General features: G+C 39.0%; 1 protein-coding gene across 7 annotated transcripts in view; it reads right to left on the reverse strand.

Annotated features, from left to right (window-relative positions):
- Window positions 1–1,152: 1,152 nt before the first annotated feature.
- CREB1 (cAMP responsive element binding protein 1) overlaps window positions 1,153–17,972 on the reverse strand; it is an 80,927-nt gene continuing 64,107 nt past the window's right edge. For 5 of the 7 annotated variants that reach the window (XM_067000032.1, XM_048047142.2, XM_067000029.1 and 2 more), the window contains 6 exons: window positions 16,041–16,187; window positions 13,944–14,044; window positions 11,023–11,165; window positions 9,372–9,554; window positions 7,917–8,067; window positions 1,153–5,631 (listed from right to left, as the gene is read on the reverse strand). In XM_067000032.1, coding sequence (XP_066856133.1) covers window positions 5,487–5,631; window positions 7,917–8,067; window positions 9,372–9,554; window positions 11,023–11,165; window positions 13,944–14,044; window positions 16,041–16,181 — 864 coding nt within the window. In that variant the 5' untranslated portion in view covers window positions 16,182–16,187 and the 3' untranslated portion in view covers window positions 1,153–5,486. Of the gene's footprint in view, window positions 5,632–7,916; window positions 8,068–9,371; window positions 9,555–9,904; window positions 10,217–11,022; window positions 11,166–13,943; window positions 14,045–16,040; window positions 16,188–17,972 lie in introns of those variants that run through there. The other 2 variants (XM_067000033.1, XM_048047143.2) reach the window with 2 other exon arrangements.

Below are 17,972 nucleotides of genomic sequence, written 5' to 3' on the forward strand. Positions count from 1 at the left end.
CTCAGTGAACTGACTGCTCCCAAGTCGTGAGTACAGTAAACGGTCAGCTTATGGAACTGCACTAACCGTGGATCACTACGGCCGATCCCTGGCCCTTCCCCTGCCAGCACCCAGCTCCTGATGACAGCTGGCTTTTCGTCCTTGCTGCTGGTGAAAGTGAGACCTAAACTCACCATTGAGCACCACAAGTCAAAAACTACACTTGCAGCACCACAACAGGTCAATGTCTTCAATTTGTGCTACACAAACTAGCCTGAGCAAACCTCTTTGCAGGCCAAAGCTTAAATACATGTAAAAAATACATTCCAAGGCAAAACACTTGAAATGCAATCCCCCCTTCACCAACTGGATCTGGTCCCTTTTTCTGAAAGATGCACAGATTTAAGCCATATCCATCCACAGACCCGAACCTGTCGCAAGCACACAGCAGATAGGATTTCAGCACCCTATTTCTCTTTAACAGTCCAGCTCCTCCCAGAGTGACTGAGCTTCATGATACATTCAGGTTTCTGCAAAATCACTGTCTTTTACGACTAGAAAATTCAAAAGCTCAGGAAAGTGAATTCCCAGGCACAGTACATGAGAACCACGAATGTACCGTATGCTTTTAAAACCTGCTTATGGTGACAGATTTTAGGATTGTAGCTAATTGTCATTGTTCCTGCAAAAGGAAGTTAGTTGTGCTTTTTTTCTTTTAAAGCAGGGTGACATACTATCAGTACATCTTTAATTCCTGGTGCCAAAGAATTGTAATTTTGCTTTTGATTTATTTTCTTAGAATGCAGCTTTTTAAAATTTGCAGCCACACTTCAAATTAAGAGGAATAAAGTGACTGAGAAAGAATTTAGATTTCTTTTCAAATCAATTTACCTTTCTCACCTGGGGTCACTGAACTAGTTCTAATCTGTCTAAAAATAATTTAATAGCCATCCTACGCCTACTGCTATGACACCATACACTTGATTCTTTCCAGTCTTCAGTAGTGCCAACTCAGATCTGCCATTTTGTAGCAATGCCTGCTGGAAGCCAGGTGCTAATCAGCAAGTTAAATTGGTGAAAGAGTCAACTGTTGTGGGGAGAGGAGTGAGTTGTGTGCAGGTGGCAGGATTACAGCAATTGTGCCAGGGAGCTTCTCAAGCAAACCCAATTTTTCTCTCTTTTTTTTTTGTTCTGCTTTGTGTGTTTTTTTTTTCTTTTTTTAAAAAGTGCACATTTTAATTAAACATTTACAAAGAATACCGTATAACAAAAATAAATACATGACCTTTTGGTTAGATCATTGGCAAATGTGACATCAGTAACCAGCTTCAGGGTAAAAAAAATGACAATAAAAACAGGGTCTTAGGAAACCAATGAAATCCCCTATGATCTGTCACAGATTTGCAACCACTGATAACGGACTTTCTTTGATGGGGCGACTAGTCTTTAACCCACAAAAAAGCACTGGCTATCTGTCTAAAATTAAAAAAAAAAAAAAAAAAGCAGAGGCCAGTTTTCACTAATAGATGACTACTTGCAGCTGCTGTTTACTGGAAGCCCGAATTTAAAAAACAAAACAAAACAAAACTGTAGTACAAATTTAGATCAGAAACTATTAGGGCTGTTTTTCCTTATTAAATCTAACTTTTTTTTTTTTTTCCTGAGCCTCTTAATGATTCCAAACACCCCACCAGTTTTCTGATCAATGTAAAGTACCAGAGAAGACAGTGGTCTGCAACAAACATGAACTATGCAAGAGCCAGAACCTATAGGTGTCTGTACAGTCCTGACAACGACAGGCTAAAATTGTGCTTTCAGATACAAGCAATGCTGCCGGCAACTATCTGATGCACTGGTGAAATCACCGCTTAAATAAAAATGCACAGACACTACCCCAGGAGGAAAACAGAAGGCTTACCAGTGGTTCCTTTTAAAAACACCTTAACAACCTTTCCAATTGATCTGCCTTTGATATATAGCTGCCAAAGAGAAAAAGCACAAAAGTGAATTATTCTGCGGGGTGGTAGTTGTAAAACAACTGTTTATACCATTTCAAAAATCTCCATCAAAAAATAAAAAATAAAAACAAACCAACTCACAAAAATCATGAAAGATGAAATAAAACTCTTGAAAATGGATAACTGAGAAACAGCACAAAACAAATCTGTAATAAGCGCTAGAATAATGCAGCCCAGAACTACTGGGGCAGGGGAAGCTTTCACACACGCGCACACATCCACACACACTCAGACACACACAGAGAAGTAAAAATTTTTTCTGACCTCCATATACTATAATACTCAGCATTCCTGACTTAAAAGCTCTCAGAGCTGTAGATTATATACTGTGTGTATATATATATATATGTACATATATTATACATATGTATTTTCCAAGAATATCTAAATTAAAAGAGCACCTCTGACAATATCTTAACTGCCTGACTGGTGCTGTTGTTTTGCAAAATAATGACATTACAAAAATTATATTTCAAATCAATTCTTGTTTATTATGAACATAATGGATCTAGCCCTTTCTAACCCTCTCTTCAGGTAAAACAGGCTATCAATTCTTGAAAACTCACAACCGTGAGATATAAAACTAACCTTCCCTCCCCCCTGCCAGCATAATTGCTGTTCTACTTCCAAATGGCCTTAGTTTATAGAAGCTGATTACCCCAACCTCACTACTTGGTAAGTAACACATGAATGAATGTCTGTATCATATCCTTTCCCTTTTTGGGTCGCTATGAGTAGTAAAGTATGTATGGGTAACCCTAGCCAGCCTTGTACTTGGCCTAATACATTTTTTTATCAACATCATTTAAAATTTCCATTAAAGAAATTCAAGTCCCTAAATCCTCAGTGCAGCATAAATAAAAATAAAGACTCTTGCAAATCCCTAGGTACTTTAAAATAATGTTCTTTTTCTCAATGAAATGCTAGTTGCTAATGCAGTCTACACTAATAACACGATAGACTACTCACAGACCACGCACAGACAAACTGGTAATGCAGTTCTCCTCTCACTGCCTCACAAATTTGCTTCAACTGAAGAACCATGTCCAGGAACTGCTTTAGGCTCCCCTGTCCATTCAGCTGCCAGGCTTTGTGCTGCGTGACTACCAGTGAGTGCTCATGACCTGCTAGGAACAGCTCCCAGATCTCGGCTAGCCTCATGCAGGTTCGGTACAAAACCTCAAGCTTTTGCAGACAGATGGTTCTGCGAAAGAAAAAGCCTTCATGTAGGAATGTACATCTTTTTCATGTTCCTCAAAGCTGGAGAAACCATCCCATGTAACTGTGTAAATTAGGCCATCATAAAGTTAAATATTTTACAAGAATTACTCCTGCATTATCAACAGCCTACTTCTACCGCTAGTTCTGAAGAACTGGTAACCGTCATACATGCACGTATTCTCCGTCTTTAAGAATCAGACAACTGTTAGAAAAGCACTGCTGAGAATTTAGGGTCTTCTTTAAATTTGCATTGCTAAACTCGTAAATTCATTTTCCATTAAATAAAAACATGAAAATCAATTCTCCATGACAGATAAAAATAGACCATTTATAAACCCCCTCAAAACTTAAGTTGAAAATGAATTCTTTCATAATTCTGATACTTATTTTCTCTTATTTGAAATACAAACAATTTGAAATTATTGATAACTCTAGATTTAACAATAATGCTACAAGTTTAACCCTGCTCCTTTTAAAGTCTCTTGGAAACTGAATGCCCTCTCAAATGAGAAAACTAGAACTTTTAATACTGCTTAGCTGTTTGAGACTCAACTATCAAGAGTCTTGCAAAAGTTCTTCTTACGTCACATTGATTGTATAACCTTTTAGAAGCTCATGTTTGAAATTTATCTTAAAAACAGATAGAGCAAATGGGAAAAAAATATTAGCTAATACTTTGCTAGGCAAGGCATTAGTACAGATCAGAGTCTTATTCATATGTCTCTATACATAAAAGTTGGACCAAAGGCCCAAAGTAAACATACTCCATCAAATGACCCAAGTTGATAAATGAAGAGACTGGCTTCAGAGGGCCAGTAAACAAACTGAGCATGATTCTTTTTGACACACAGTGGAAGTCCTAATGCTGCGTAGTTATTTTTAACATGATCTACCTTTTTAACAATGTAAATCTGGGAAAGATCATGTTTCCTCAGTACACACAAAAAGTTTGATTTTGCAAATGTCTGAGGCACACAAGTAATTTTACTTACACAAATAAACTACTTGGTAAATCTGACCCTTTGCATGAAAAAATCCTCTGAATAAATTAAGAATTTGTTTAGCCTGGGAAAGTTCAAATAATATTGTCTCTTGCGAAGCAGAAGCCAGTTGGAATATTCATGTTTGAAGTTCTCTTCGATATTTGAGGTTGTCCTCGTAGTTACCATACTGCAATTTATTTTATGGGTGGAAAGCAGCCTCAAAGTTTGAAAAATAATCTAGCAAACCAGGACAATGTTTCCATTAAGTACAATAATTTCCATTACATAAGATAGTGGTAGGGAAACAGAAATACCTGATCGCTTGAGAGGACTTGGGACAAACCATCAGAGAATATGTATGTGGAGTTGGCTATGCTTCAACTGCTTAGTTGTTCTGCATACACATAGGTAGTGCTTTCGTGCGTTACCCTTGCTTACTACACATCTGTTTTCAAAACGTCACTATTGTACCTTTTTAATTCTGAATTCCTTCCCCATCTAAATATCATTTGCCAACTAATAACCTATGAAGCTGGTGTTTTCTTTCTGTGCATTCAAAATGCTGAACACACTTGCACACATATGCTGCAAGAAGCAACAACTGACCAGTGAAGCTCATTTCAACCCATTTGTTTCTGTGGAATGGAGTTTTCACTAGTCCAGGAGGGACTACTAATGCAGATTACGCATCAGAACCCCTCCTACGCTAGTTTAAAAAAGGTATGTTAGCTCCACACACAGAACGTGACTGTGAAGTACCTTTCATTTGGTGTGCCACTTAGACGTGTATTTTTATAGTTTAAAATGAGTATGTGAAACCAATTTGGCAACCGCTGCTTCTTCATTGCACCACGTGTGCTCCATGTATGCCGGCCCACAGCTCTCTGGGCCAAGAGGCTGGGGTAGTTCTGTCTCTAAGGCAATGGAAAGAACTCAGCACAAATTCTTGAAATCATTACAAAAGGACCCTCCCCCACAGTAACTTCCCAAATGACCACTGTTATTCCTTGAAGAGGATGGGGAGATGAGAAAGGAGCCTGTTCTTCTTCACGCTGAGATTATTTGACGATGAAAATAATCTTGTAGGGGGAGAACTGGAGGCAAGTATTTGAACATTCACAGTTTGATGCAAAGCACAGATGAAGTATATTCTGTAGTTGCTTCAGGCAGTTTTGCGCATAGAAAAAAAGAAATGTTTAGAAAATAAAAAGTTTACTTTGTCTCTCTGGGTGTAGCCAGAACCAGTCTCTATCCCACCTGGACAAGTGAAAATGGGAATCCAAGATTAATCTGATTTGTGGCAGTAAAGGTCCTTAAGTGCTTTTAACTCCTCAATCAGTGTCTTGTTTTGGTTTTCAAGCACAGCCACTCGATTTTCTAGACATTTCACATACTCCTTTTTCTTCCTGCGACATTCACGTGCTGCCTCTCTGCAAAGCAAAAAAGGACATTCAAATTCAGAACAATTACTTGCAGACACCAGCTACTTAACTGTTCAGGTCAAACCTTTAACTAGTACTGTCATTTTTACAATATGCAGGTACTGTAAGAAACACTCACAAATTAGGAAAAAAGGCTGACTTCATAACAATTTCTCAAGATCCAAGGTTTGTTTCAATCCCAGTATGTTAGGCTCTCTTCCTGCATCATGGCTTATCAAAGCAGTATACTATAGATACATGTAACATATGTGCTTGTTTGCCCTGAATTGCTAGGTGCAAAGCACAGCAGCTTCAAAAGGAGAGCGAGTGTTCCTTCATCGTAAATACTGCATAGATTGGTGATAACATCAATGTTCTGGGAAATGAGAGGACAAAATTGAACCCAGTTCTTCCACTCATTAGGTAAGTAGTAACTGTACTACAACGTAAAAAACAGCATCTGTTCCAGGATCTATCTGGTACGACAACTCTAAAAGCAACTTTTGAAATTCAGCTCTGCAAATGAGACAGGATGAAAAAAAATCAACCCTGAAAGGACTCAGGTATCCATTTCCTACTCCTACAAACAGAGTTTCATATGCTTGTAGCACTTCAGTGGGCCACGTGGAACATTTATATTTTAAAGTCATTTTGTACTATTACTTGTTTCACCAATAGATTAACTACTACTACATCAGGAAAGAGTTGTGCCTCCCAGTGGTGAGCTACAAAGTCGTCTCCTTGGGTGACAACTTTTTCTTTCTGTGACTTTGTGCCAGCTTGGGCTGTGTAACTTTGAGTCTGTGTACATTAGTTTTTCATTATGAACAGCTAGAGTTACAGTAATTTACACAACAGCTTTTAAAATGTAAAATTTGCACACAGAAAAATTTCACAATAATATCTACGAATATTTATGCTATAATCCTTCAATAAGTACCACCTCCCCATATACGTCCTCTACATCCTTTTACCCTGCTTCCCTGTGAAGCCCAGATTTGCAAATACCTATTAAGTAGGCAGGCTAAAAGCACCACAAGCAACATGATACTGTTGCAAAAGCTGTCTATTTAACTCAAATGGAGATAATTTTCCACTGTTCTTCTTGGCTTTTCCAAACAGCAAAGCTGTCTTTTCCTGGAGTACCATTTCTGACTCAGTGAAGGGATTCAGAATGCTAAATAAATTTTTCTCAAATGCAGAGCTTGAATGGGTGAACAATGACATCTACTATTTACTGATATCCAAAAAATATGTAAAAAGGGGAGACAGGTGAGATTGTGTAAAAGAAAAAAGAATTAAAAAAGTGAACTCTTGGTGAACTCTTGTTCTTCAGCACTATTTACCTCTTCTTTCAAACCACCCAAACAAGCAATGGGTCTGCTCAGGCTTTCTGTTGTGTTCACAGTTTAAGCTACAGGAGATAAATGCAACTGTGTAACATAACAGAATGCGGGACCAAGTCAACAGCACTTCCTGGGACTTTCCCTCCACAGAGGGGAGGTAAGCAGGGCACTTTCCCCCTCTCAGGGTGTAACGTACAGGCTCAAATCTGTGGCCTGTGGAGGGAGCTCAAGCCTGGTGTGATGATGGGTCAGCTAAGGCCCACCACTTTCCTCTCTCACAGCAGGCACTCTTAAGGAGCATCATGTCCGACTTCCCTCTGCAGTTCCATTTCTTGGCAGCCTCCACAAAGCCCCACCTAAGGAGGTTTGGTGGGTCCTCCTCCCCACACACTAAATCCTGTGGGTCAAGTCTCCTCTCTCTCAGCCCCTCTGCTGCCAATACTGACTCCACAAAGCATAGCTGCTCATTTAGCCTCCCCTTGAGTCTTTCTGCCTCTGGAGAATAAAACCCAAAGGGCAAGTAGCTAAAGAGAACAAGTGAGACATGAAAGAAAACGCTCATGAAGAGAGTGAGTCAGCCAGTAGCAAAGATAATGCATGCAGGAGGCTAAGCTGTAGATTCCAGGAAAGAAAACTACATGAATGTATTAACTTTAAAAAATCAACTCACCTCAGTGTTCATGACAACACACCTGCAATCAAACAACTCTCTCACCACTGACTTTTCTCCTTATGGCAAGAAACAAAGGGAAGGAGTAATTCACCCACCTCACAGAATGAGTCTGACACCGTTACTTAAGGTTTCCTAATCAATGCATGGCACTAGTAGATTTGTTTCTTTGCTTTCCATCTTTTAAATGACTAAGAAAGATCAGGATTCTTACTGCTTCACACTCTAGTTCTGTGCAGAGCTGATCAGGAAAAAAAAAAGGATCTAAAGGTACATGCCTGTTCTTCATTAGACGCACTTCTCTCTTCCGTGCGGCCTCTTCTGCTGGCTGGGTTGGAAGTGCTGGAGATGATGCCATGACTACTCCTGGTGCAATGGTGCTGGTAGGGGCGGTGCGAATCTGGTAGGTCTGCACATCTCCTGAGGCAGCTGAAAGATGAAAAACACAGGTGACCATATCAGTTTGGTGACAGCACTGTTAATCGTGCAACACACAGTCATCTATCTAACCATACATTTTGAGCTACAATACAGGATGGATGACCATCATCTGTGTGTGTCATCATTGCCATCTCAGTCTTAGTTTATTAAACGTATGCAAGGTTTGGGCATTCCTACTGAAGAAGTCTTCACTTGTGCTTGGTAACTTGATTTGTCTGCTGCATTGCTGTACTTCTTCTTCCCTTAGTACATTTCTTTTATTTCTCTGATTTTGGGCAGTTTTAGCATTGGCAAGAAAATGAAGGATGCTAAATAGTATTTCTAGCTGTGCTCCAAATTTCTACCTGCAAAAGGAGAAACTATGTTTTTAAGTATCTGGGGCAGAAAGAAGGGTATAGAAATGTAGCATTTACTCCAACAAGAGAGACAGTGCAAATTAGGCACACAAGTCTACCACTTCTCTAGAATGAAAAACATCTTGGGTTTCTTTTGTTTGTTTGTTTTAATCCAGGAGTGTGTATACTTGCCTGAGTATAAAAAATATTATACCACCTAACAAGATCACACTTGGTTAAGAACACGAACAACAGAAAACTAATGCAACAATAGTATTTTTCTCAGCTATGTATTTTCATTGGTGCCTGGAGACCTCTCCACTGGATAACCTTCAAATTACCTGCTTTACAATCATAAAGGCAGGGATAAAATTTTCTGTTATTTATAATAAATATTTTTCTTAATACTCTCCCCCTAATTTTCAAAAAACAAACAAACAAACACGTATTTTAATAAAAAAGAGAAACTTGGTCTAAGACTGAAGTAGCTCTGCTCTAAGTGGAGGTCTTGACCAAATGACCTAAGGCACTTTTCTGAAGTATTCTATGATTCTAAGACTTGATGATTAAATACTTGATGACTAGCTACAAACCCACAACAGAAAGGAATTATGACTTCCACTTGTAAAGGGGGAAAACTTACTAATCATTTTTTGTAGAACATGTAACACAAATCATGTAGACAGAATGCAGGAAATACAGCATGGAAAACCAGAAATGAATATATCATTTTAAGAAGTAAAACCCAAATATCTATAAATGTATTGATCTGAAGCGAAAGGCTCCAAGAAAATGTGACGAACAGCTTTGTGCAGAATTTTCTTTAATCATTTTGGAGACTGATTCTGTATCAAAGTTGTTAGTTCTGTTTCCTGACACATTTGAGGGAGTTGGGTTGGCAACTTACATCCACGTGAAGAATTGTTATACAGAATGACTGGCTGTGAAGTATCTCACCTTGTACAACGACTTGGTTGCTGGGTACAAGTATCTGTTGTCCATCCGTGGTCTGTGCATATTGTAAAATGGTGGTGCCAGGTTGGGTTGCAGCTGCGTTGGTCATAGTTAACGTCTGAAGACCTTGTACGCCATCTGTGCCATTGTTAGACAACTGTATCGCTCCTCCTTGCGTAATAGCAACTGAAGATGAAGCAATGGGATACAGTATTTAAGACATTAATGTACTCATTAACTTATAGTAATAAACCTAGATACAAAAGACTACTGGTTCAAGTAAAATCCTCTGAACCCTTATACACCTTCAAATCAGATACACGACTTTAACGTACATTTAAAGAAATCATACTTTGACAGTAAGCTTTTAATTTTTCATGAGACTCATATTTTGGGGGAGACAAAAACCACAGCTTAAAACACAAATTAGTTACTCTAACAACATCACACAGAGGAGCTACAATCCTCCCCTAGGGAATACTTTTTATTTATTAGTTAGTATTTTCTTCTTGGTTGGTTTAGGTTTTTTTCCTTGCCTTTTTCTTCTCATCTGAAATTCCTCGCCTCCTCCATGCTTTACTCCCTTCAGTCTCCTCTGATGCTACTGCTATCCATCTTGTGTTTCACTTTCTTCTTGCTTTGGCACTTTTTTCTTCTGATTGTATCTCCTCCCCTTCTCTACAACTTCCTCAGCACCTTCCTAGCAGTGTTTTCACTCATACGGGTCCAGTTTCACACATTATTTTCTTTCCTTCATGCAGTCTTTGTTTTTTGTTTTTCCTTTCCCTCAATCCTGTCATTCAGGTGCACTGAGACATCACTTCTCATTCCTACTTCCACAGAATTTCACTGTGTTCCTATATACAGACATACCAAAATCTCAGGTATCTACATGACCAGGTAGTTTTTACAGTTATGGTAAGAAAGCAGAGTTAACCACATCAGTTTCAATAAAGTTAGGCAGTGTATAAGTGGCTAAGGAGTAAACAGAGATACAACATTTTAAAGAGATTTTAAGAGAAAGATATGAACTGAGAGTTCTTTCTCCCTCTTGTACATTTAATACTGAATTTGTTTGTGCAAAACAGTATGTGAATTATAGCTTTACTGCTGTATCCTCAACCCTTTACGTCAAAGGACTGTATCTATAAAGGACTGTATCTATAAAATCTAATGAATAAAGACATTGAAAACACACAGAAACTTTGATTTACTACATGTTTTAAATAAGGTTGCTGAAGTCCTTATTTTTTCAGGACTTTCTAAAAACTCAACGGCAGACTAGTGTTTTTTCTATTAAGTAGGCAACAATTTGGTCAGCTGGGATTAATAATCTGCCAGACAAAAGGAAACTTCTGAATTACCTCATCTGGTTCCTGAAGCTAAAAAGTTTATAACAGCATTACGGTTAACTCATATTTTGCCTCAGGGCACATTAGCTGCACTAGCTGGCAAGCAGTCCCAGAATGTTCACTGAACGTTTTGAATATTTACAAGAGCAATGTGTTTAAAGGGCATGGTCATCCAACAGTCAAATTAAAGTAATCTTATTTTCACCTCCTGCTTTGTCCTTGCCCAAACAATTATATAAATGATAGTTCTTCATCTTCTCATCCCCACTTACTAGCACCACCGAGAAATTCAGACTACATACTGTACTGCCCACTGCTGGTTTGGTAAATGGGAGTTGGCACCGTAACAGTGGCGATGGCAGGTGCTGCTGTTTCCTCTTCAGACTTTTCTTCTTCGATCCTTGGCACTCCTGGGGCGTCTGAAGACAAGTCATTCAAAATTTTTCTGGCAAAGACAGTGTGTTGTAGAGATTTTAATAAAAAGTGGGAGAAAAAAAGTATTTTTGATATGTAATTCTGAGGAAAACTGCGAAGTGCAGTGAGCCAGCAAGGTAAATACGGAAAGCAAAATCCAGACTAACTTCAAACTCTCATTGGAGAAGACTGTTCAAAGTGCCATGTGCAGATGGGCAAGGGAGCCAGCAAAGAACAGTGCAGGTACTTCTCAACCCAAGAGACAACTATTGCAACCTTCCCTTTTTCTTAAAAACATGTCTCGGTCTCATGCATTTTTACTTGTTTCCTGCTTTTACCCACGAAAGATTTAAAGAAAGCAGAGTATGCAAAAACCTATCTCCTCATTTACATCAGGGTGAACTGCTTCATTTTAGAGACCATAAAGGCCTCAGCCAGAGAGCCAAAAATAAAGGAAGTTAGCAGAAATGCCTGTAAAGAGCAACCAGCTTACAACTGAACAGCTTCCTGGGAGACAATGCTGACTGTTTGAGTGGAGTCACGCAATTATGTTTACAGTGAGGTAAAAACCCTGCCTGGGAAAGCTTTGAGATCAGCATTGGTAAAGAAAAAAAGTTTGTTAATTACGTCTATGGATTAATTATCCAAAGACCAAACAGCTAAAACATCACAGCTACAGGTCCTATTGACTGCGACTGTAAGACTGACCATAGCAATTGCAATTTGCATCATTTAGAATAAGCACTGTCCCTCAGAGAGGACCATCAAGCCCTTTTTAGTGCTGGCACATTCTACTATGCCACTGCAAAATGCTACTTAGGTGAAAGGGAACATTTTTTGTAATTCTCCTCATATATTTTCCTGTGAACTGTCTCAACAACTCAAAGTGTGATGAAGAAAACACAACTGTAGATCCCAAGCTCCAAGACAACAGTCATTGCTTAAATAAGGCTCCTAAGGCTTTGGGAACTAGAACATCTGTATATATAGCTATCTGGGGAGACTGGTCTCTCTGCTAAGCAACTTGACAAACAGAGCTTTGCTGTTACTATTTCAGCTCTGCGGGCATGCAGGAACCCCAGCATTGCACAAGCACTCCACTGTGCCAAGCACCACTTGGACAAATAACAAATTCCTGTCAAGAGAGTTTGCAATCTAGGTGTTAGACCAGAAAAATAAGTGGACAAAACAGATTAAAAATATGAAGAGAGCAGGCAGGATGAGGAAGAACAAAATCCAAGAAGCTCAAAATAGAAAAGAAGAAATTACAGCTCACCCAATTTTAAACTCATGCCAGATATGATTTGATAGTTAAACTCTATCTTTGCATTCTTAAAGATGGATTTAAAGTAGAAGGTAAGGTGACAGCTATACAAATATACAATATATGAACTGACATGGAGAACACACGATGTATGTCAGTACCAGGATCAAAGTGGAGTTTCTGAGGAAGAGGTACAGCTCTTCAGTTCTGTGAACTTATCTGTATCAATCTTGTCTCTAGGGCCATTCACAACACCTTGGATAAAGCCAATGGGAAGTCACCAAATACAGCTGTAGTTTGGATCAACCTTTCTGGCTGAGCCTGGCCCAGAGGCTGAGCTGTGTATACAAGCTTTACAATCACTAAGTTTTGCAGAGTTACCAGGATCTGATTTGAAGGACAGAGGCTGTAGTGTGGCATCAGTGCAGGCATGGGAGTACAATCCAAATGAGAAGTTAGCATGCACAAGTCCCCTCTTTTCAGTTTTGCTGTTTGTTTATTTAGCTCTGTTGTCTCATGCTATTCAGCTACTCTTCCATATATAGTAAAAGTGTTTCACTGCAGAAGCAGACTGCAAGGAAGTCTGTGACAGCATTAATGTTAGCAACACTGCTCCTCACAAATGAGAATATTTTCCCAGATACATTATGGCTAGGGATATTCAGCAGTGATTTTCACTATCTTCAGCAGGACAGCCTTGAAGGCTCCTAGAGAATGTAGAAAATAATCTGCAAGTGCTAAAAAAAAAACCACACACATGGGTGAGATACACTCAGACTAGAGTCTGGCTTATATTTCTAAGGCTACGTTCATAATGAAAAAAAAGGAGCAGACGAATTTTCTGAAGCAGCAGGAATCCACAGGTCACTCAAAAACTGCTGAACTCTGTAGCTATTCTTTGAAACTATTTAGTATGTTTTAAGTATGAAAAGTGAGATTTAGTACAGCCAGAAAAAGCTGTGCACGGGCTTAATTAATAAAGTAACATATACTAGATGTCTATCACTCCATTAAACACATCCTGACTTTTCAAACTTTAAATATAACTTTAAACATAATTTTGTTCAAACAGAAATTCTCTCTGAGCCACAGAACACTCCATGTTCATTGAAAGTTACATGGGAGAAAGGAATTAAGTTTGATGGCTGCTAGCATTTCAAAATGGTAAAAAACAATAGAATTGATTTTATGCAGACTACAGATTATGCAGAAGCCACTTTCTTGCAAAGCTGCAGAGTATTTTGTGTGTTAAGTATGCAATAAATTTATTTTTAAGACACCTAGCACAGCGAAACCTCGATGTTTCACAAATTTTGCAATCAGCTTATTCTCAGCTCATTTCTGTCTTCATTGAGTGTAACAGTTGAGGTTTCTTCCCTCTCATATGTGTTTATCTCTTTACATCCTATTACAGAGGAAGACGTTGCAGAAGAGAGATTTTGGTAAAATGGTAAATCTGAAAATAACTACTGAATCCCACCATTTGACTCCTCATGTGAAGAACACATCCATCAAGCAAAATGCTTCTGCTTTTGACCTCCATACCTGTAGGACGGTCGTCTGGAAAGAATTTCTCTCCGTTTCTGTGAATCTGTGACACTGTCCACTGATTCCTGTGAATCTTCACTTTCTGCTATAGTGGAGATCTGAAAATAAGAACAGCAATCAAATTTAACACGACACTGCCAATGTCTGTATTTTAATGAATTGTTGATATGTGAAAAGCACTGAAATGCAAGTATTAAAGAGAACTATTACCTAGGCAATGAACGTAAAGGGCAGGCTGTTTGGTAACTGGTACAGTGAAGAATGACCAGAGCCAGGTATCTACCCATGAGATACCCAGGTATCTACCATGTCCCTTAGAATTAAAAAACCCCAATAAGAAAATACAAATAGTAATCCCATATACTTTTTTTCCTTTTCAAGAAAGACCCTGTTTCCATCCATTTTAAGTGAACAAAAAAGGTAGCCAGATTTAGGGAGAGAAAAACTGAAAACAAATAAAGATAAAAAGCAGAAAGGTTAGGAAACAAAAGAGCAAAATATTGAAATTGAGAAACATTAATTTATAAATCACTGTAGGGATATATTACAAAAAGACTACTTTTCTTCTGGGAAATTGTCAGGAAAATTTTGTAACTAAAGATGCTACAAAATAATGCAGTGATACAATTCTGAAAATCTGTGCTAAAAAAATTACAAAAATTTATGAAGGAAATCTGGAATGTTTGTATCAATTGTAGCTCCACAATTTTAAATTCAAAGTGTGTCAAAAATATAAAAAATCTCCAGTATATAAACACAAAGACTGGTTTCCAAATGGCTATACTCATGTTACAAATATACAAAAGCTAATGACAGTGAATGCCAAAATGCCTAAGCGAACATAGCTCACAGCCTGACACTTCAAGCACTGTATGGAAGATACCTCAAGGCTCAAAAAGCTTGCTGGCTCCCAAATCTCACCATTAGCAGACAGAGGGCCTGGATGGGTCCAAGGCTGATTGTGAACTACTAGGCTTTGACTATCGCAGAATTCCACACACATTCTTCTTTTGCACTGAGCCAGGTGAATTCCAACCATGCTTTCATTGTCAGTCTCTTATCTTCCACCCCTGGGCTAGTAACTTGTGCACTTATCTGAAAATTGCTTGTCTCCAATAGATTAAAACTCTAAAGTTCTGACTCCGGCAGCTGAAGAGGGTAGAGCCTGCCAAAAACTCATCATTCAAGCTGACAAGGAGTACACAAAGATTACTATCAGAATGGCCTAGTTTTAAATTACGCATGCTTTATTATTTTTACAAATAATACCCAGCCAGATATCTGTATCAAATAATTACAATGTCTACCTTTTAAAATTAACCTTTTTTTTTTCTGAGCTCAATGTACTAATAACTAAGAAATGATGTACAGTCCTTGTCCTGTGTAGCTGCCACACTCTAACCAATTTCTGTGTTCGGTAACACTGGACTTGAAGTGGTTCCAAAGGAAAATGAAGAAAAGGGGCTATGGGTTTTAAGATTTCAGACTACTTTTCTCCTAAGTCTTCAAGCTGTCTCTTCATTCATATTGCATTATCTTTCTTGCTTTACAGAAGAAAGACAAAATTCAACAGGCAAGTTAAAAAACTATTTTTATGAGGAGACTAATAAGTATATTTTAAAGACCATTAACATACAGGTGTGTTTTTTAAACCAATGCAAACATTTTCTAAGCAGCAAAGACTCTAATCCCGGAATATCAGCTTCACTAATGATTAACAGGTTACATTATAAGAAAAGTAGCTTTTGATCAGGATAATATGAGCTCTTAGTCATACTCTTACTGTAGGAAAATACAGTGGAGAGAATACAGAAATACTGTAAGAAAAGAGAAATAATGTAAGAAAAAACATTAAGCTGTTAAACTCACCAACAGAGTTCTAGAGGGAAATGATACTCAGTGATGTATGAAAGTGAAAAGTGGTTAAAACAGAACAGAAAATAGTCACAGTGTAGCAAATAATGTACAGATTTTGCCTTTAAGTTTATAGAAGTGAAAACACAATCCAGGACACGAGCCTACCAAGAAACCAGTGAACTGGCAGAACTATTCAGAAGGCACAATTAATGTATTAGGAAGTTCTTCAGAAAGTACCTGAACTGTCTGGACCTGTGGAGACTGAATAACTGATGGCTGGGCAGCCTGAATTACTCCATGCACTTGAACCGTCTGCCCATTGGGCAGCTGAACTAAGGTCACCGTGGGTGCAGAAGACGTTGCGTGAGCTGCTGGCATAGATACCTGCAAAGAAGAGACAGCGAGCATAAATTAAGTTATTGCAAAATATTTTTTCATGATCAGGAACACTTTCTGGTGAAAGAAGTACGTCTCTTCTAGACACCAGCTAGATGACCCAAATGTTTCAGTGTAACACAAAAACCTCTGAATTGCCTATGCCCAACATCTGACCTACTTTACAAATTAATCTAATGCAGAATTTCTGTAGGCTTAAAACATCACTTGTAATAACACTGACAAGAATGAGAAAAACACAACTGCCTCTATTCTGAGGTAACCTAATAAAAACATATTATTAACCTTCACTTACTTCAGTTACACACTGCTAGGAATTGGGTGTACTCCTACAGACACTGTTGAGTCAAAGGCAGAAACATATGGGAGTGGAGCTATTTTTGTTTTCACTCAAGAAAATGCAAAGTTATTTGCCAGATGTAAGAAGTTAGAATTTTTAGGGAGTCATATCTTTCAGACTTACTGGAGACTAAACCACGCGGAGCAACTGGCAAAGTCCAATCAAATAAAGAAAACTGACCATGTGTTCAGACAGAGAAAACACGAGTCTGAAGAACAAACCGTTTGTAGGCAATTATTTTGATCCAGTGTAATGAGTCAATACAACTTCTAGTCTTAGAGTTATTTTATTTCTATGAGGAAAAATGGTCCAAGTCTTAAAACCTCAGTCTCTAAACACAACTTCTCATGTAAAGCAAAGACCCCCAGGCACAGTGGCTATGCCAGCAGCTAACTGCTGCTGTGGGTGTCCCCGTCATAGGAGCTCCGGCCCGAGGGACAGCGGTACCCAAAGAGCTGTTCAAGCCATGCGGGGAAGTCCTGCTTCTTCGCTGTGGCAGGTGACAAGAACCACGATGGTCGACTGACGGGCCATACATTGGGGTTGCTCTGCAGCTGGGTAAATGCTGGTGCTCAGCCCCAAGCTGGTGACACGATGCACATGGCCGTGCCTGGGGCTCCTTGCCTCTTGACTCACCATCGTAGCCCTCAGAAAGGACTCACAGGCAGCAGCCAGCTGAGGGGTCATTCACTAGGCAGCCTGCTCCCGGGCACCGAACAAAATAAGTCTTCCTACGTGTAATGGCATTTTCAAGAAATTCGATCCATTTAGCTCCAATGAGAGAAGGGGTTGGACTTCTGTCCCACCTAATCCCAGAGAGTGGTGTATATGGACCGCAGAAGTAAATCCTCTGCTGTCCTCATGGACACGTGGTTCTCAAAACGCTGCAACAGCTGACCGCTGAATTTCCATAAACATACATCATTTACAAAGAAATCTTGCTCAACAACAAAATTAAGGGGAATTACATGTAGACCTCTCTCCTCCACAGCTGTCCCTTCCTAACCCACAATCTGTGTTTGCCTTTCCCTTCCTTTTTCCTGAAAATGGCTGCGGTGTTACGTGGCGGTACTTAACTCACATCTGAAAGAAACTGGGACTGAGATTAGCATGAACTCTCCTCTGGCAAATCGTACTCCTTCACCAAGCGACCTTTTTTAATACTGCGTGCCTGACTGAACAGTCCTTGGCAATGACAGCAGAGCTGATCAACTGGAGGCTACTCTGCGGTTGAATGAAGCCAACAGCAGAATGCAACTTCCGCAGATGTCTCTGACTCATACCTTGTGGAACTGGAACAGTTTCCTTTTGACTCTGAAAACTACCCTGAACTCGCTAAAAATGCAGCGCTTAAACTAAGCTTACAAAGGGGGTGATCTTACAAGAGATAATGAAAGAATTAAATTGACATAATCAATTATTCAGATTTGCCT

The sequence above is a fragment of the Anser cygnoides genome, chromosome 6, assembly GCF_040182565.1.
Source record: "Anser cygnoides isolate HZ-2024a breed goose chromosome 6, Taihu_goose_T2T_genome, whole genome shotgun sequence".
NCBI classification, from domain to species: Eukaryota; Metazoa; Chordata; class Aves; order Anseriformes; family Anatidae; genus Anser; species Anser cygnoides.